Source organism: Chiloscyllium plagiosum, unplaced genomic scaffold, assembly GCF_037043375.1.
Source record: "Chiloscyllium plagiosum isolate Xiang-an unplaced genomic scaffold, Cpla_swu_hap1 HiC_scaffold_6, whole genome shotgun sequence".
In the NCBI taxonomy this organism is placed as follows: Eukaryota; Metazoa; Chordata; class Chondrichthyes; order Orectolobiformes; family Hemiscylliidae; genus Chiloscyllium; species Chiloscyllium plagiosum.
The window spans coordinates 128348754-128369254 of NW_028270144.1; the positions used below are offsets into that span (position 1 = coordinate 128348754).

At 44.5% G+C, this 20501-nt stretch overlaps 1 protein-coding gene across 1 annotated transcript in view; it reads left to right on the forward strand.

Annotated features, from left to right (window-relative positions):
• Nucleotides 1-20501, forward strand: part of clpb (ClpB family mitochondrial disaggregase) — a 128396-nt gene that overhangs the window by 63053 nt on the left and 44842 nt on the right. Inside the window, exons 6-7 of the mRNA XM_043686858.2 lie at nucleotides 6597-6694; nucleotides 17653-17767. Coding sequence (XP_043542793.2) covers nucleotides 6597-6694; nucleotides 17653-17767 — 213 coding nt within the window. The remainder of the gene's footprint in view (nucleotides 1-6596; nucleotides 6695-17652; nucleotides 17768-20501) is intronic.

Sequence of the window (20501 nt, forward strand, 5' to 3'; positions counted from 1 at the left end):
TCTCTGCTGTGGCTAGAGAAGAATTTAAAATTATTGTCAGCACCTTTGCTATTTCCTCCCTTGTCTCACTCAAATACTTGGGATACATTTCATCTGGCTCTGGATATTTATCAACTTGTAAGCCAGCCGGACCACTCAGAACCTTCTCTCTGTGTTTGCTCATTTCTTTAATTATATCACAGAGTTTCTCCCTGACGTCTATACCAATATTATTTCTGTCACCGGATGTAGGTTTGTTTGCTGAGCTGGAAGGTTCGTTTTCAGATGTTTCGTCACCATACTAGGTAACATCTTCAGTGGGCCTCTGGATGAAGCGGTGGTGGGGTGTAGCCCACTTTCTATTTATATGTTTGTGTTTCCTTGGGTTGGCGATGTCATTTCCTGCAGTGACATCATTTCCCGCGGTGATGTCATTTCTAGTTCTTTTTCTCAGGAGTTGGTAAACAGGATCCAAGTCAATGTGTTTGTTAATAGAGTTCCAGTTGGAATGCCATGCTTCTAGGAATTCTCGTGCATGTCTCTGTTTGGCTTGTCCTAGGATGGATGTGTTGTCCCAGTCGAAGTAGTGTCCTTCCTCATCCATACATCCAGAACCTCAACCTGAGTTACAAACCTTCTCAAAGCCTGCTATCTCTGTCACTCGTGAGCATCAACACAATTTATTTAGAACTGTATCTACATCCTCTGGCTCCTTGCACAAATTGCCACTGTGCCCTTTAATGGGTCCTACCCTTTTCCTCATTATCCTTTTACCCTTATAATAAGTGTAAAATAATTTAGGATTTTCCTTTATCTTACCTTCCATTGTTCTTTCATGCCCTCTTTTTGCTCTCCTAATTTCCTCTTTAAGTTTCTTGTTGCACATTCTGTACTCCACTTCTGCTGTTTTGTAACTGCGGTAAGCGACATACCCTCTCTTTTTCTCTTAATCCAGTGCTGTATATCCCTCAATATCCAAGGTTCACAAGATTTGTTGGTCCCACCCTTTGTCTTTATTGGAACATGTTGACTCTGTACTCTCCATATTTCCTTCTTGAATGCATCCCATCGTTCTAACACAGATTTACCTAAAGTTACCTGCTTCTAGTCCACGGTGGCCAAATCGTACCCAGTCTTATTAATATTGACCTTTCCCCAATGTAAAACCTCGCTTCCAGAACCAGCCTTGTGGTTTTACATAACAAACCTGAATATAACGGAGTTATGATCACCGACTACAAAATACTTTAACCACCTGCTTGGCTTTATTACCTCCAATTAAGGCGAGGACTGCCACTCTGTCTTTTAGGGTCTTCTATGTGCTGGCTTAAAAAGCTGTCCTGGATGTGTTTTAAGAATTCCACTCTCTGTAAATCTTTCACACAATGACTACCCCAGTTAATGTTGAGGAGGTTGAAATCCCCTGCTACCAGTACCCTATTACGTTTACACTTCCCTGAAATATGCCTGCATATCTGCTCTTCTATTTCTGTTAGGGGCCTATCGTACACTTGCAGCAATGTGATTACTCCTTTTTGGTTTTTAGGTTGTACCCATATGGCTTCATCTAGGAGCCTTCTAAGATGTCATCCTTCCTGCTACTGATTCCCTAATCAATACTACCACACCCCCTCTTCTTTTATCTCATCTGAAGATCCTGTATCTGGGAAGTGTCTCACGCACGCACACAATGTCTCAGTGACAGCGCTAACAGTATGCCGTTGTGGTTTAATGTGTGCACTCAACTCATGTGACTTGGTCCTCAGACTCCCAACACTAATATTTATCCTATCAATGCTTGCCACACTGCTTGTACTTTAACTGATTTATAATGTCCATACTTTCCTGACTCTCTAGCTGTTTCTTCTAATTTTGGCCTTTAATCTACTCTTGCTGAATTTTCCCTCCAGATCCTAGTTCCCTGCCAATTTACTTCAAACCCTTCCCAATAACATTGAACAATACAGTGCAGAACAGGCCCTTCGGCCCTCAATGTTCCACCGACCTGTGAACTATTCTCAGCTCGTCCCCCTACACTATCCCATCATCATCCATGTGCTTATCTAAGGATTGTTTAAATCTCCCTAATGTGGCTGAGTTGACTACATTAGCAGGTAGGGCATTCCACGCCCTTACCACACTCTGCGTAAAGAACTTGCCTCTGACATCTGTCTTAAATCTATTACCCTTCAATTTGTAGTTATGCCCTCTCGTACAAGCTGACGTCATCATCCTAGGAAAAAGATTTTCACTGTCTACCCTATTTAGTCCTCTGATCAGCTTGTATGTCCAATCAAATACCCTCTTAGCCTTCATCTTTCCAATGAGAACAGATCCAAGTCTTTCAGCCTTTCCTCATAAGACCTTCCCTCCAGACCAGGCAATATCCTGATAAACCTCCTCTGCTAACTTCCTCACAAGGAATGGTCCCATTTGAGTTCAGGTGCAACCTGTCTATGTTGTATAGGTCCCACCTCCCACCAGCAGTCCCAGTATCCCAGCAATCTAAAGCCCTCCTTCCAACACCGTTTTTCTAGCCATGCATTCATCCAAACTGACGTCCTATTTCTATCCTCATTAGCACATAGCACCAAAAGTAAACCAGAGATTACAACCTTTTGGGTCCTTTTTCTTTAATCTATGTCCTAACTCACTAGATTCTGCTTGCAGGATCACTTCCTTTTTCGTACCTATGTTGTTGGGTCCAATATGTACCATGATTTCTGACTGTCTACCCTCTCTTTTCAGAATACAGTCATCCAGTGACTTCCCTGACCAGGCACCAGGGAGGCAACATACCACGCTGGAGTGTATTTTGTGGCTTTGGAAATGTTTGTGTGTTCCCCTTATAATTGAATCCCCTACCATTGTAGCCCTGTTCTTCCTCCCATCTGGTGCAGCAGACCCAGATCTGGCTGCCACTGCTTCCCTGCACAGTCATCTCTCCTAACAATATCCAAAAGATTACTTCTGTTAGAAAGGGGGATGGTCACAGAGGATTCCTGCATTACCTGCCTTCCTATACTCTGTCTGGTGGTCACCCAAGCCCTTTCTGCAAGTCCAGTTCAGTCTGCAGCTGCATTGTGACCATCTCACGTTATTCAGGACTTGCTCAGCATCGCAGGTGTTCCACCTGTAGTTCCAGCTCTGAGATACAATTCACCAGTAAAACTGGACACTTTCTGCGCCCATGGTCACCAGGGACAACTCAAGCTTCCATGACTTGCCACGCAGCACAGGAGGAGCTTTTCACAGCTGCAAGCTCTACTGCCATGACTTCCCTTTAGCCCCAGAGTTACTTACTTTATTAAACAAAATCCCAAATCAACCAATACTCCACTGTCCTTTGATGTAATTGTTTGATCAGTTTATTGGCCCCACCCCCCATCTTTTCCTTCGCTACATTGATGACTGTATCGGCGCTACCTCGTGCTCCCACGAGGAGGTTGAACAGTTCATCCACTACACTAACACCTTCCACCCCGACCTCAAATTCACCTGGACAGTCTCGGACTCCTCCCTCCCCTTCCTAGACCTTTCTGTTTCTATCTCAGACGACCGAATCAACACGGACATCTACTACAAACCGACCGACTCCCACAGCTACCTGGACTACACCTCCTCCCATCCCGCCCCCTGTAAAAACGCCATCCCATTCTCCCAATTCCTTCGTCTCCGCCGCATCTGCTCCCAGGAGGACCAGTTCAAAATACGCACAACACAGATGGCCTCCTTCTTCAAGGACCGCAATTTTCCCCCCCGACGTGATCGACGATGCCCTCCACCGCATCTCCTCCACTTCCCGCTCCTCCGCCCTTGAGCCTCGCCCCTCCAACCGCCACCAGGACAGAACCCCACTGGTCCTCACCTACCACCCCACCAATCTCCATGTACAACGCATCATCCGCCGTCACTTCCGCCACCTCCAAACGGACCCCACCACCAAGGATATATTTCCCTCCCCTCCTTTATCAGCTTTCCGTAGAGACCACTCCCTCCGCGACTCCCTTGTCAGATCCATACCCTCCACCAACCCAACCTCCACTCCCGGCACCTTCCCTTGCAACCGCAGGAGGTGCAACACTTGCGCCCACACCTCCCCCCTCACTTCTCTCCAAGGCCCCAAAGGAAACTTCCATATCCTCCACAGATTCACCTGCACCTCCACCCACATTATCTACTGCATCCGCTGCAGCCGGTGTGGCCTCCTCTATATTGGGGAGACAGGCCGCCTACTTGCAGAGCGATTCAGAGAGCACCTCTGGGCCACCCGGACGAACCAACCCAATCACCCTGTAGCACAGCATTTCAACTCCCCCTCCCACTCCACCGAGGATATGCAGGTCATTGGACTCATCCACCGCCAAACCACAACAACGCGACGGTCGGAGGAGGAGCGTCTTATCTTCCGACTGGGAACCCTCCAACCACAGGGGATGAACTTGGACTTCACCAGTTTCTTCATCCCCCCTCCCCCCAACTTGTCTCAGCCGAATCCCTCCAGCCCGGCACCGCCTTCCTGACCTGCAGTCTTCTTCTTGACCTCTCCGCCTCCACCCTACTCCGACCTATCACCCTCACCTTGACCTCTTTCCACCTATCACATTTCCAACGCCCCTCCTCCAAGTCCCTCCTCCCTATCTTTTATCTTCTCCTGCTGAACACTCTCTGCTCATTCCTGAGGAAGGGCATGTGCCCGAAACGTCGAATCTCCTTTTCCCTAGATGCTGTCTGACCTGCTGTGCTGTTCCAGCAATAAAGTTTCAGCTTTGATCAGTTTTCCCAATCAGCAGTAATGGACCCTCAGTTTATTGTGTCCTGCAAAGAAAATAATACCAATCTTGGATTGGGCATGAGCCCACAACCTTCTGACTTAGAGGCAAGGGTGTTGCAAATTGAGTCACAGCTAGCCATACTCATGAATGACTTTGAAAAATTATTTAAATGTATACTTGTAATGCAAAGGCATACAAGGCTATAGGAGTATTTTTGTTGGCAAATAGGATTAGAATAGTTTGGTGCTTAATTTTGACTGGTACGGACTTGTTGTAGGTCTCTGTGGCAACATGAGGTGAAAGGACAGTGGAAGCAGTCAGCAATAAGGGGAACTGGTTAAATGCTTGAAAAGGGAATCACCTGCAGAACCTTGGGGCAAGGACTGGGAGAATGGGGCTAATTGAATAGTTATTTTACATGGACGATGGACCAAATGGTCTCCTTTTGTGTTGTAACACTCTACGAAGCCCAGAAGACAACAGATGAGAAATGAAACAGTAAGATTAGTTGAGCCCAGTTGGCATAAACAACGCACAACACATTCCAATGCCCTGAACTGCCCACAAACACTGCCAGGGGCTGCAATCCAAAATATATATATATAGTATATATGTATGATTTTTTAAAGTCATCATAAAACTCTGGAATTGATTGCGTGCAAGCAAGCCATTGCAATGCCACCCTTAGGAGTGTCTCTGTACAGTAGCGATCAATATTGCAAAGAGCAGAGAGTAAATCCTTCACTGCAGCAGACATGCTTAGGGGCACGCCACACATCTCCTGGAGAACGGATATTTACCCAGGCTGTAATCTTGTAAAAAAACTTGCTGCTTGTCAAAGATCTACATTGCCTTTTATCTGTGTTTATTTTCCGATGCATCATTTATATAATTTCGCAATAGGATAATGGATAGCTCTGTGAGAGGCTGGTAGGAACGTGTGTGAGTGTATTTCCGATGCCTTATCTTTGTTTATGAATCCTTTCCATGACTTTACTGCAATCTATCACTGCTCCTACTACATGCACTGATTGATGCTCAATGGCCTGTTCTAGAACAGGACTTCTCTGTACCTCCAGTAAATTAGGAGCGGCACAGTGGCTCAGTGGTTAGCACTGCTGCCTCATAGCACCAAGGACCCAGGTCTGATTCCAGCCTCGGGCGACTGTGTGGAGTTTGCACATTCTCCCCATGTCTGTGTGGGTTTCTTCTGGGTGCTCCGGTTTCTTCCCACAGTCCAGGTTAGGTGAATTGGCTGTGCTAAATTTTCCATAGTGTTCAGGAATGGATAGGTTAGGTTCATGAGTCAGGGGTAAATATAGAGGAATGGGTCCGGGTAGGATAATATTCGGAGGGTTGGTATAGACATGTTGGGCCGAAGGGCCTGTTTCCACACAGTAAGGATCTAATTCTAATCCTACTTCTCAGTTTGTCATTGCTAGGTCTTATACTTAGGAACTCTGTCCCTGACATCTCTGCTGTGTTGCATCTTTGCCCCTAGCCTTCAGAAGCTGTTACTTATCCCCACTTTTCCCTACTGCTCCGAATAGGCCAACAGTTAATGAAGCACAGGGTGGGGCAGTAGTTTGATGAGTTACACTCAGCAGGAGAGTGGGCGGGATGAAGGTGGCACTTGGATGTGTAGACTGTTGAATTGACAATGGCGCGAAAGGTAGGAATGGGGGTGGCCCGAGGGTGGGATTGCAAGGCGGATCAAGAGGAGGAACAAAAGGAAGGTTGTGGGTGGAAGTGTTGGTTTGTCATAAGCTGCGGAGGCGGTGTTCTCAATTGGCTTGTTAGGTTGGCCAATCTTGTTGAGCTTTCAAATTATTCCTCATTCAGGTGCTAATCCTTTACTGCAGAACGAAATGGGACACACACCAGTGGACTACGCCAGAGAAGGACAGATTAAAACACTACTGAAGGAGGCTGAGGTAAAGGTGAGTGCAACATCCTAAGCATTTAGGAAGACAGCCTCACTGTCCTGGGGCAGAACCTGCTGCAATGTCTTCAGTTTCTCAAACTGTTCAAACTGAATGTGACCTCTTACCAAGTCAGTGGTAAATGGGGAGGCGATGGCCCAGTGGTATTACACTAGACTATTAATCTGGAAATTCAGCTAATGTCCTGGGGACCTAGGTTCAAATCCCACCATACCAGGTAGTGGAATTTGAATTCAATAAGGAATCTGGAATTAAGGATCTAATGATGATCACGAAACCATTGTTGTTTGTTAGAAAAACCCATGTTCACTAATATCCTTTAGGGAAGGAAATCTACCATCCTTAACTTGGTCTAGCCTATTTGTGACTCCAGGCCTATTTGTGACTCCAGGCCCACAGCAATGTCATTGAATCTTAACTGTCCTCTGGGCAATTAGAGATGGGCAATTAATGATGGCATAGCCAGAGATGCCCACAACCTCTGAGTAAATTTTTTAAAAAAGCAACACTTAACTGAGCCACACACATCAAATGCAGCAGTGCAATGCTGAGGGAGTGCCAGATTGTCATAGATGCCATTTTTGAGTTGAAATCTGAAATGGAGGCCTACTTGGGTGATGGAAAACATTCATGTGACTGCTTGCCCTTCAAGACACCTTCCCAAACTCTGTAATCTGCTCAAGATCTACAAGATCTCCGTACTCTTTCAATTCAGGCTTCTTACACATTCCTGACTTTAATCACTCCCCCTTTGGTGGCTTTGCTTTCATTTGCCTAGATCTTCTGCTTTAAGAAACTTTTTAAAGCCTTTTTTTTAAAATCAAGCTTTTGTACATCTGCCTCAATATCTCTGATTGAATCGCAAAAATGTTAAGAGCGCAGAAGAAGACTTTTGGCTAATCGTGTCTTCACCAGATCTGTGTGTAAGTATTATAACTCAGTGCCGTTCTCCTGTCTTTTCCCATATCCATGCACATTGTTTTGATTTCTATGACCATATAATGCCCCGCTTGAAAGCCTCAATTGAACCTGCTTCCACCACATTTCCAGACAGTACACTCCCAGACCGTGACTACTCTTGAGTAGAAAAGGTTTTTTTCTCATTGTATTTGCTTCTTGGTGCCAGAGTATGGCAACACTTTGACTTTTGCATGAAAAAACACTTCTCACTGTATTTTTATATATATATAAGGCAATAAATCTCAATCTAATCTTTTGCAAATTACCTTAAATCAGTGCCTTCTCAATTTCAATACTTTTATTAGAGGTAACAAAATGTCCCTGTCTAACGTGTCTAACAATGCTTGATAATTATCCCTGTGAAGCTTTGCAATGTTTTACTACATTATAAAGGCTATACAAAAGTGTTGTTGGTTCAGAAGAACTTTATCATGTATATAAGCCATTCTGTATTGGAGGTTGGATAGTGTTCACGATAAAATGGAAATTATGTCTATTAGTCTGCTACAGGCTGCACTCCCGATCAAAGTATCGAGAGGACTCAAAATGGGCTGGCATGATGGCTCAGTGGTTAGCACTGCTGTTTCACAGCGCCAGGGGCCTTCGTTCGATTCTACCCTCAGACAACTGTGTATTGAGTTTGTACATTCTCCCCGTGTCTGCATGGGTTTCCTCCGGGTGCTCCTGTTTCTTCCCACAGTCCAAAGAGGTGCAGGTTGGGTGGCCATGCTAAATTGCCCATAGTGTCCAGGGTTGTGCAGGCTAGGTGGATTAGCCATGGGGAATGCAGGGTTACAGGGATAGGTTGGAGGGTGTGAGTCTGGGTGAGATGCTTTTCAGAGGGTCAGTGTGGACTCAATGAGCCAAATGGGCTGCTTCTCTGCTGTAGGGATTCCAAGAGGATCACAGATCATTCAGTATTTTTGTAGGTGATACTTCATTTATTGTTTTATGGGATGTGGGCATCACCTGGCGAGCAGTGTTTATTTGTCTATCCCAGAGGGTGGTCTGAGCTGCGATCTCAAGCCAATGGTGTAGATATACCCATAATATCATTCAGGAAGAGCTCCAGGATTTTGAACCTGTGACAGTGAAGGAACAGCAATATATTTCCAAGTCAGGATAATGAGTAGTTTGGGGGGCAGTTAGAGGTGCTTGCAAGGGATGGTGTTCCAATGTATCTGTTGCCCTTGTCCTTCTAGATGGAAGTAGTTGTTGACTTGGACGATGCGTTGAGGGAGCCTCTGAATTTCTGCAGTGCACCTTGTAGATGGTATACACTGCTGCTACTGAGCGTCGGTGGGGGAGTGAATGAATGTAAGTAGATGTGGTGCAATCCAAACAGGTTGCTTTGTCCTGTCTGGTATCAAGCTTTTTACGTGTTGTTGAAGCTGCACCAATCCAGGGCAGTGGGGAGTATTCCATCACACTGCTGACTTGTGCCTTTTGGACAAGCTTTGGGGAGTCAGGAGCTGAATCCCTTGGTGCTGGGTGTGCTATGAAATATCAATAGAGATTTAGATTCTCTCCAAATAGAGATGATCACTGCTTGGCACTTACGTGATGTGAATGCTCCTTGCAATTTATTAGCCCAAACCTAGATTTTGCCCAGTTCCAGCTGCTTTTGGGCACAAGCTGCTTCAGAATCTGAGGAGTCATGTTCAGGTGCTGAACACTGTGCAATCAGCAACGATCATCCCCACTTCTGACCTTGTAGTGAGGGAAGGTCATTGATGAGGCTGCAAAGATGGTTGAGCCTAAGACACTACCCAAGGAACTCTTGCATAGATGTTCTGGAGCTGAGATGACTGACCTTCAGCAACCACAACCATCTTCCTCTATGCTAGGTGGGTCTCCAACGAGAAGAGAATTTTCCCCTCATTCTTGTTTGCTAGATTTCCTAGTTCAACACTACGCCAAATTCTGCCTTGATGTTGAGGGAGAGTAGTCACCTACTCCCCTCTGGAGTTCATCTCTTTTGTCCATGTTTTAACAAAAACTGCAATGAGATCAGGAACTCAGGGGTTCTGGCAGAGTTCAAACTGGGCACTAGTGAGTAGGTTATTCCTTTGCAAATGCCACTTGACAAATCTGACTTACATTACTTTCCCGATGATGGAGAGTAGACTAAGAGGGCATTAATGGCCCACAGTGGACTTGGCCTGCTTTTTGTGAACAGGACCTTCCTGGGCAATTTTCTACGTTGTTGGGTACATGTCTGTGTTGCAGGTGTACTGCAACAGCTTAGCTATGGGCACAGGTAGGTCTGGAGCACAATTTTTAGTATTATTAGAATGGTGTCAGAGTTTTTTTGTTGTTGACTGACACAGACTTGATGGGCTGAAGGGCCTTTACCTGAGCTGTAGCCTTCTATGACTGCGTATCCTTTGCAGTACTCAGTGCCTTAAGCCATTTCTTTCTGTCATGTGCAGTTACCAAATTGGCTGAACAGTAGCATTTGTGATGCTAGGATGTCAGAATGAAGCTGAAATGGATCACCTACTTGGCAATTCTGGCTGAAGATGGTTGTAAATGCTCAGCCTTGACCTTCACGAAAAGTGCTAGGCCATCCATCATTGAGGATGGGGTTATTCGTGGAGCCTGCTTCTCATGTTAGGTTGGCTGAATTTGGTTAGTTTATTGAAATTGGAATTTTATTCATTCACAGGACGAGGGCATCGCTGGCTAGGCCAGCATTTATTGCCCATTCCCAGTTGCACAGAGAGAAGTTAAGAATCAATCACATTACTGTAGACCACACCAGGTAATGATGGAGATTTCTTTCCCTAAAAGACATTAGTCAACCAGATGAGTTTTTACAACTATCAACAATGGTTTCATAGGTATCATCAGACTCTAATTCCAGAATTTTATTGAATTTAAATTCCAACGTCTGCCCTGGCAGGATTTGAACCAGGTCCCCAGAATATTACCTGGGTCTCCGAATTAACAGTCGAGTGATAATATCACTCGGCCATGGCTGCACCTTTCTTTGAAATTTACCCCATTTAACACCGTCATAGTGGCAAACTACACAATGGAGTGTATCCTTAATGTGAAGGAGGGGCTTTGTCTTCTCAAGGACTGTGTACTGGTCATGAGGTTGTACAGATATGATACTGTCAAGGACAGACACATCTGTGGCAGGGAGATTGATGAGGATGAGGTCAAATATCTTTTTCTCTCTTGATTCCTTCACCACCTGCCGCAGACCCAATCTAGCAGTTGTGTACTTTAGGACCCAACCAGCTCAGCCAGTAATGCTGCAGCCGAGCCAATATTGGGCCACTGAATTCTTGCACGCAGTGTACTTTCAAAGAATAGAATCATAGAATCCCTATAGTATGGAAGCAGGCCATTTGGCCCATTGAGTCCACATTGGCCCTCCAGGCCATATCCTACTCAGACCCACTGCCCCCCACCCTATCCCTGTAACCCTACATTTCCCATGGCTTAATCCACCTAGCCTGCACATTCCTCGACACTAAGGGCAATTTCACATAGCCTGTCCACCTAACCTGCATTTCTTTGGATTGTGGGAGGAAACCCACGCTGACATGGGGAGAATATGCAAACTCCACACAGACAGTCGCCCGAGGCTGGAATCAAACTGAGGCCTCTGGTGCTGTGAGGCAGCAATGCTAACCACTGAGCCACCGTGCCGCCCCAAATATATTCATTTACAGGATGAGGACATTGCTGGCTAGGCCAGTGTTTATTGTCCATCCCTTTATTGCCCAGAATCAACCACTTTGCTGTGAGCCTGGAGTCACATGTAGACCAAAGATTTCATCCTCTAAACGACATTAGTGAACCAAATGAATTTTTACACCAATTGAATTCAAATTCCCCAATCTGCCGTGGCAGGATTCAAACCCAGGTCTCCAGTACATTACCTAGATCTCTAGATTAATAGTCCAGTGATAATGCCACTAGGCATTCACTTCTCCCAAATTTTGAGCCCTTGTCCCCCTCAGTCCTTCCTCGAAGTGGCATTCAACGTGGAGAAGTACTGATTCATCAGCCGAGGGAGGACAATATATGGTAATCAGCAGGAGGTTTTCTTGCGCATGTTTGACCAGGTGCTATGAGATTTTATAGGTTCAGAGTCAACGCTGAGGACATCTAAGGGAAATCCTTCCCGACTGCCACTCTGCTGGGTCTGTCCTGGGATCGTTGTGGTGATGACTGGGACACAATCGTGCCCTGAGAATCATACCATACAGACAATGGCAGGCTGCTGCTTGTAAATGAACTGTTTCCTTTTGGCTTTTTCTCAACTTCTTGTGTCTTTGGTAACGGCATGATGGGGGTGCACCAAGTTTCAGTCTTTCATTTGCCCTTTTGGTGCCTCAAGGTCATTTTTCTGATTTTTCGTTTAAGAAGGGAATTTACAGAAAGAACACCTTATAGAGATATGGTGAGTGAGTATAGCTACCAGGTGATTTTGTGTCACTTCTCCACACCAAAGGGAGAGAGTGTAATTTAGTTGCTTTCCTTTGTAATCTGGATGGTTTTACTTATTGATTAGACTCACAGGTTGGCCAGGATCCCATAAAGCTGTTGTTACTATGCTGTGCCGTTCTGAGCCCACAACAACCAGTCCTGTTAGAAAAACCATTCATAAAACTATCTGTGCTCTCCCTGCTGTTCTGGAGAAAGGTCAGTGGACTCAAAACATTAACTCTGCTTTCTTCCCAAAGATGCTGACAGACTTTCTGAGTTTCTCTAGGAATTTCTGTTTTTGTTTCAGATTTTCAGCATCCTCAATTCTTTGTTTTATCAAAAGCAGATAGTTTGTCACTATCCAAACAGACACAGGTAGTGCCATTCCATCTAAAATTGCCCCTCACGACTTGAATAAGGTACCATTGTAGTTACAACTCTCAATGTGTTCCAGCAGCTCATTTTTTAAGAATTGTAACCATCTTCTTCCACAGTTTTTTAAGAGTGGTATCTTTCCCCATTTTATTTAGTCCACAGTCCAAAACAAAGTGATGTTTACAATTCAGGCACCAAGACAGCCCAGGGAAACAGCATCCCCGTGTGTAGACTGGCCAGTGTTGTCAGAATGTACATTTCAATGAGATCCTCTCTCATTCTACTCAACTCTAGTGAACAGAGGCCTCATCAACCCAATCTCTCCTCGTGTGACAAACCTGCTATCCCAGGAATCAATCTGATGAACCATTGCTGCACTCTCCCTTTGACAAGTACATCTTTTCTTAAGCATAGAGACCAAAATTGCACAAAGTACCCTAGCTGTGGTCACTCCAAGGCTCAGTACAGCTGCAGTAAGCCTTCCTTTCTCGTGTACTCCAATTCTCTTGCGATGAACCATGTCGTGTGACTTCCCAACAGCTTTCTGCACCGTTAATGCTTGCTTTCAGTAACTTATGTACAAGGAAATCACGGTCCCTTTGGACATCAACATTTCCCAATCTTTCGTTATTTAGATTATAATCTGCCATTCTGTTCACATGGCCAGATGGATAGTTCTACACTTATCCATGTTATACACTGGATAGGCATATGGAGGATAGTGGGCTAGTGTAGGTTAGGTGGGCTTGGATCGGCGCAACATCGAGGGCCGAAGGGCCTGTACTGCACTGTATTCTTCTATGTTCTATGTAACACGAGGAGACATAGCTTTAAATTGAGGGATGATAGATTTAGGACAGATGCCAGGGGTATTTTCTTCACTCAGAGAGTAGTAGGGGCATGGAACTCCTGCCTGCAACAGTTGTAGACTCGCTGACGTTAAGGGCATTTAAATGGGCATTGGACATACATATGGATAATAATGGAACAGTGTAGGTTAGATGGGCATCAGATTAATTTCAAAGGTCTACATAACATCGAGGGCCGAAGGGCCTGTACTGCGCTGTATTCTTCTATGTTCTATGTTCTATACTACAGCAGTCATGCATTTGCCCAATTACTCAACTTGCCTAAATCACCTGAAGGATTTTTGCATCTGCCAAATGACCCTTCATATATGTATTTATTTGCATGTGTTTTCATATTCGTGTTTTTAAAATTCTTTTATAGGATTTGGGTGTAACTGGTAAATCCAGCGTTTGTTGCCTATCCCTAATTGCCTTTGAAGTAAATAGTTTGCTCAGCCATTACAGAGGGCAAGTAATAATGAGTCTCATTCCTGTGGGCCTGATATCCCATGTAAGCTGAACTGTGTAAAGACGACAGTTGTCCTTCCCCAAGGGGCGTTAGTAAGTCAGATAGGTGTGTACTAAAATTGCTGATAGTTTCACGGTCACCATTTCTAAGAATAACTTTCAGTTCTAGATTTATTAATTAAATTTGACCAGCTACCTTTCTGGGATTTGAACCCGTGTACCTGGAGTTGGTATGTGTTGATTACTGCACCAGTGACATTACCATTTCACCACATCTAAAATTCAACCAATGTAGGCATGCCAGTCAAAGCACTGAAATTCAACAGCTTGCAACCTGAAGACACCAGGAGCGAGGAAAAGTTTTATAGACATGCACATACATTCACAAACACACACGCAACAGCTTCGTCTCTCTATAGCAGTTTTCTCATTATGTTTTAGAAAGTGACTGATGATAAATTGCCCAAAATGAAATTTCTTATATAAAAGAAAATGGATGCAGTTGCAAAACAAACACTCGATAAACTGATGGAATCCATCATTCGCAGGGTTTCAAATGGGGCAATAACTGTGTGACAGCTCCCATGTGAAAGGAACACTCACAAAGCAGCTTATGCTGAACCTGAGCCAGGCTAAACATACAGGTCCTTCTGGCGCAAGATGCATCATCCAAACATCTCTTTAACACCCAGATATCCCAGTGTATATAAAATTACAGATCAGAGCACAGGGTTTTAATTTGCCTGATATTTTGGCATTCACGTATTTGCATTTGACCTCCATAGTGCACACAGATACAAACTCTTATCCTTTAATGTGCAACACTAAATAACAAATAGATTAAATGTTCAAATATTAAACAGACAGCTTTGCTGCTTTTAATACATATTCAGAAACTTTCAAAAAAATGAAGTTGTAAAGCTGGAGGTATTTTGAATAATTTAATCAGAGAATATGAAATAAATAAGGCAGTTTTATTCTTCCCTTAATCCATAAAAATCAGGGTTATTATTTTCTGTACAATTCTTTTTGCTTTCCCACTCTGTGTGTCCGTTTGAAAGTGCCACACTCTAATGCGAGATCAGACTCTGAGATACTGACCACCAACCAGGTATCTCACCCAAGTGCCTATTCATCACCTTGAGATCAACAGATTATTCCACTCTGTGATGTATTACTGACATGCCAGACACTTCACACATCCACTCACCCATTCACTCTCACTCTACCACACTCTCTGCCCTGCTGTCTCACTCATTCTTTTTCACCCATCACTCTTCTCTCTCTTTTGTTCACTGTCTCTCACACACTGTCACTCTCTCTCTTGTTCACTGTCTTAGTGTCTAATTTAGCATCTAACTCTCTATTGCACTCCGGCACTCACTGATACTGTGGGATTGGGTGACCACATGGGGTGATAGGTATGAAATTAGATTTATTGAGCTCAGGAAGTGATTTTCAGGGACTTTGCTCAGCTTTGGGGATCTAGTTCCCAATTAGCAACTTTCATCAGCAACGTGGGAGAAGATGCCTTCAATATTGCTATCAAACAGCATTTACTTTGAAATGACATGCTCACAGATGCTTGATTTGGGTTCTTTCGGGAAAACTCAGCTCCTGAACTGAAACATGGACAAAAAGAGCTAACCTCCACAGATGAGATGAGAGTGACTTACAATGACACCCCATAGTGTTTGATCGAGTTGTGGCATCAAGGAATCCTAGAAAACTGAATTGGGGAAAACACTCCATTGGTTGGAGCCATTCCTGGACAAAGGAAGATAGTTGTATTTGTTGGAGGCTGAAAAGTGGCAAGAAGCTTTCAGCCACACAAATGCCAGGAAATGATCAACTCTAACAAGGGAGAATTTAACCAACATCTTGGGCATGCATCAGGAATAGACCATTCAGTCCTGAGAGCTAGTCAGACTGTGGCTCACCTATTTCAATGTCATTTTCCTACATGATCCCTTTCGCCCTTAATGTAAATAGAAATCTGTTGCTCTCAGACTTGAACAGACTCATTAACTCTGTTTGTCTAGCTCTCTCAAGTCGACTTGAATTGTAATGACTCACCATCCCTGAGTAAGAATTCTTCTTCACCTCAGCCTTCAATGAGTTGATCCTTGTTCTGAGATAAAGAACCTGTGTAAAGAATTCTGTAGATTCAGTACCCTTTGAGATAAAAAAAAACTCCTCATTCTGTCTTCAGTGAGTGATTCCTTGCTCCAAGATTCTGGTATTAGAATCCCCAACAAGGGCAAGCTATATCTGCCTCATCTCATTTTTTAAATCCAATGACTGCAAGCCCAACTTATCAAATCTGTCCTCGTAAGACAGTCCCAGGTATGTCCTGTCCACAAAAAGCAAGACAAATTCAATTCTACCCAATCATTTTACTCTTGATGGTCAGTGAAGTGATGGAAGGTGTCATCAACAGTGCTATCAAGCAGCACCTGCTCAGCCACAACCTGCTCAGTGACGCCCAGTTTGGGATCCCCCAGGGCCACTCAGCTCCGGCCCTCATTACAGCCTTGGGCCAAACACTGACAAAAGAGCTGAATTCCAGAGAGGAGGGGAGAGGGACAGCCCTTGACATCAAGGCCACACATTTGGTTGCGTGGGGCATCAAGAAGCCGTGGCAAAACTGGAATCCGTGAGAATCAGAGGGAAAACTCTCTGCTGGTTGGAGTCATACTGAGCACTTAGGAGGATGGTTGTGGTTGTTGAAGGCCAGTCATCTCAGCTCCAGGATATCTCTGCAGGATTTCCTCAGGAGAGTATCCTGGGCCCAACCATCTTCAGCTGCTTCATGAATGACCTTTCAGAAGTAGGGATGTTCGCTGATGAGTTCACAATGTTCAGCACCAATTGCGAATCCTCAGATACTGAAGCAGTGTATGTTCAAATGCATCAACATCTGGACATATTCCAGGCTTGGGCTTTCAGCCACAGAAGTGCCACGCAATGATCAACTTCAACAAGAGAGAATCTAACCATTGACCCTTGATATTCAGTAGCATTACTGTCACTGACTTCCCCCACTGTCAACATCCTGGGAGTTACCTTCACCAGAACTTGAACTGGACTTGCCACATAAATAAACACAGGGGCTTCAAGAGGAGGTTAGAGGCAAGGAATCCTGAAGTAAGTAACTCACCTCTTCTTCCCAAAGCCTGTTCCCTGTCTAACAGGCACATGTCATGAGCGTGATGGAATGCTCCCCTCTTCCCTGGATGAGTTCAGCTCCGACAACACTCAAGAAGCTTCACACCATCCAGCACACAGCAACCCACTTGATTGGCATCAGATCTACAAACATCCACTCCCTCCATCACTGACACTCAGTAACAGCAGTGTGTACCACCTGCAGAAATTCATCAAGGTTCCTTAGATAAGACCTTGCAAACCCATGACCAAGAAGAACAATGGCAGCAGATACATGGGAACACCACTCCCTGCAAATTCCTTTCCAAGCCATTCACCATCCTGACTGGGAAATCACACGCACACATTATGGTGGTGAGCCACCACTGTCTGGAGGGCCACTAGCGACAGGCAATAAATGCTGGCCCAGCCAACAACCCCGACATTCCATGAATGAATAAAAAGTAATGGCCATCTATTTTTCACTTCCCTTACAAGTGGAAGTATCTTCTCTACATCTACTGATTGAGCCCTTCTACTGATTGTGCCTTTTGAAACAATCACTAAAAGTACTCAGTTGCACCAAAACTGAAGGAGGTGAGGGATGGTGAATAAACATCAGTCCTGCAGCAATACCAGGAATGTGTGAAGACATCACAAATGTGTTAACCCCCTAACCAGCGTCTTTGTATGTTTGTCTCTTGCTTACAGTACCAGGAAGAGCAAAGGAAGCGAGAGGCAGAGGAACGTAGACGGTTTCCTTTGGAGCAGAGACTGAAGGAACATATCATTGGCCAGGAGACAGCCATCGCAACTGTTGCAGCAGGTATGTACAAAAAAATCGAGGGGGTGTCTTTTATTGTTTGGGGCCGGGGTCACTGCATTGCGAGTTGTGAGACTCCTAGTTTATACTGGAGAACGTGAGGACTGTAGATTTTGGAGATCAGAGTCGAGGATGTGGTGCTGGAAAAGCACAGCAGGTCAGGCAGCATCTGAGGAGCAGGGAAATCGACGTTTCGAGCATCAGCTCTTCTTCAGGAATGAGGCTCATTCCTGATGAAGGGCTTATGCCCAAATTGTTGATTCTGCTGCTCCTCAGATGCTGCCTGACCTGCTGTGCTTTTCCAGCGCCATACTCTCGACTCCTAATTTATACAGTCGTCATTGGCAAGTCTTTTGTTACATAAAGTCCTGCTGTGATTTTACAGTGTGAGTTTCTCATTCCTGCTTCTGAAACCTACACCAAATGAAAACCAGGAAATTGTGCAATGGTAGAATCTTGGAGCACCAAGAAACGTCATTCAGACCATGATGCCTGTTTTAGCTTTTTGAAAAAGCTAAATTCAAACTGATGCACATCCCATTGTTCTTTCCTCATGGTCCTGCATCCCTGCAAGTCCTTCTCCTTTAATATTTGTCTAATTTCCTTTTGAAAATTACTTTTTAATCTACTTCCACCATCCATTTAGGAAGGAAATTCCAGATCACAACAGGGTGTCATGAGAAGAGAAATTCTCCTCCTTTTCTGTTCTAGTCCTTCTGGCAATAATCTTAGACGTCTGTCCTCTGGTTATGATGTCTCCTGACAGAGAGACCAGTTTCTCCCTATTTTCTCCACTGACACTCCCTCCTAAATATATTCTGTCTTCTGTAGTCATTCTGTATGTCGATGTCATGAACTATTATCACTTCTGGCAGATTGGTTTCCAAGTAATGGATGATGTTGGTGACTGGAACTTGCCTGGTGGCCATGGGATACAGTGATGTGATACTGCCCATAATCATCCTCTGCACCTTCTAGGGTGGGCATTGTGTCCTGATCCTTTTGAAAGGACTGAATAGAGTTGTTATTAAAACACTATGCTGGTGCCAATTGCTGGTTACTGCTGCATTTCCAGCTGGTTGCAATCCTGCCTCAAATGAAGCCCCTCTTTTGTTCACAATTTCAAAATGAAATAGTGTGGTACACGTGCTCCCAATGGCCCTGAACTCGTCAGCAAGTATCTTTCTATGCAGCTCAGAGAAAGATGTTATTATTACAAATATTATTTAAATGGAAGAAAACCTGCAGAAAGCTGCAACACAAAGTGCCTGGCGGACTTGTACACAAAACACAGAAAGCTAGTACAGTGGGTTAGCAGGGAATCAGGAAGGCTAATGGGATGTTGGCCCTTATTTCAAGGGGGTTGGAGTATAAGAGTAGGGAGGTGTTACTGCAACTGTACAAGGTGCTGGGGAGGTCACTGATGGAGCACTGTGAGCTGTTCCCATCCCTTATTTAAGGAAAGATATCATTTCATTGGAGGTAGTTGAGAGAAGGTTCACTAGGATGGTCCCTGGGATGGGGAGGGATTGTTTTCTGAACAAAGGTTAAACAGGTTGGGACACTACTCCCTGGAGTTTAGAAGAATGAGAGGGGATCTCATTGAAACATCCAAGATTCTTAAGGGGCTTGAGTGGGTCAATGCTGTGAGGATGTTTCCCCTCATGGGAGAGTCTAGGACCAGAGGGCATAGTCTCAGAATAAAGGGGCACCAATTTCAGACTGAGATGGGGAGGAATTTCTCCTGAGGTTTGAGAGTCTTTGGAACTCCTCGTCACAGAGAGCTGTGTGGGCAGAGTCCTTGTGGATATTTAAGGCTGAGAGAGATTCTTGATCAGTCAGGAAATCCAAGGATTACCAAAGGGCAGGAAAGTGGATGTGAGGAATGTGGGATCAGCCATGATCCTATTGAACAGGGGAGCAGGTTTGAGGGGCTGAATGGCCCACTCCTGTTCCTATTTCTTATGGTTAAAACCACTGCAAATCATTCATTTCTTTTGCATCTGAGTAGATTTCTCAAATTGATTTTTTTTTTCCAAACAGCATTCAACAATGTTAGATATTTGTGAATTTTATATTGTGATTTATAATGTGTGAATTGGAATTGCTTCTTGGAATCTGAAGTGAGAAGACTAACAAGTGTGAATAATTAACAGAAATATATTGGAAATCTGACTCTGTCTTAAATGCTGTATAGTTGAATAGTTTTGAGCTGTTTGTGCGGGGTTTGTGTTGCGGGGAGCCACATTGCAAAATATTCAATGTGCCTCAGATTTTAAGGAATAGCTGAGTCAGATCTGGCCAGGGCAGAGGGATTGATGCCTTTCTCCTTGATGGCTGTAGAGTTTATGATGTGCATTTGGTTCATCTCAGGTGCCAAGAGGCATCAGCCTGATAGATTCTTGAAACTTGTTTGTCAATCTAGCACTCCGAGGCCAGCTGCTATGAAGATATACTGTACTCCTTTTCCAATCTTGTGGCAACAATGGAATATAATGTGGATGAAAAGGGTAACTTTACTCTGTCTCTAGCCTTACCCTCTGTCTGGGAGTCCTGGGAGTGTTTCATGGAGATATTGTGGAGTGAGCTTTACTCTGTATTAAACCCATGCTACACGGGTTGACGAGAACAGTAGTGAGGACTTTTACTCTGTATCTAACCCCCCTGTAATGGGAGTGTTTGATGGGGATAGTGTGCAGGAAGCTTTCTTTTCTATCTAACCCTGTCCTGGCAGAGT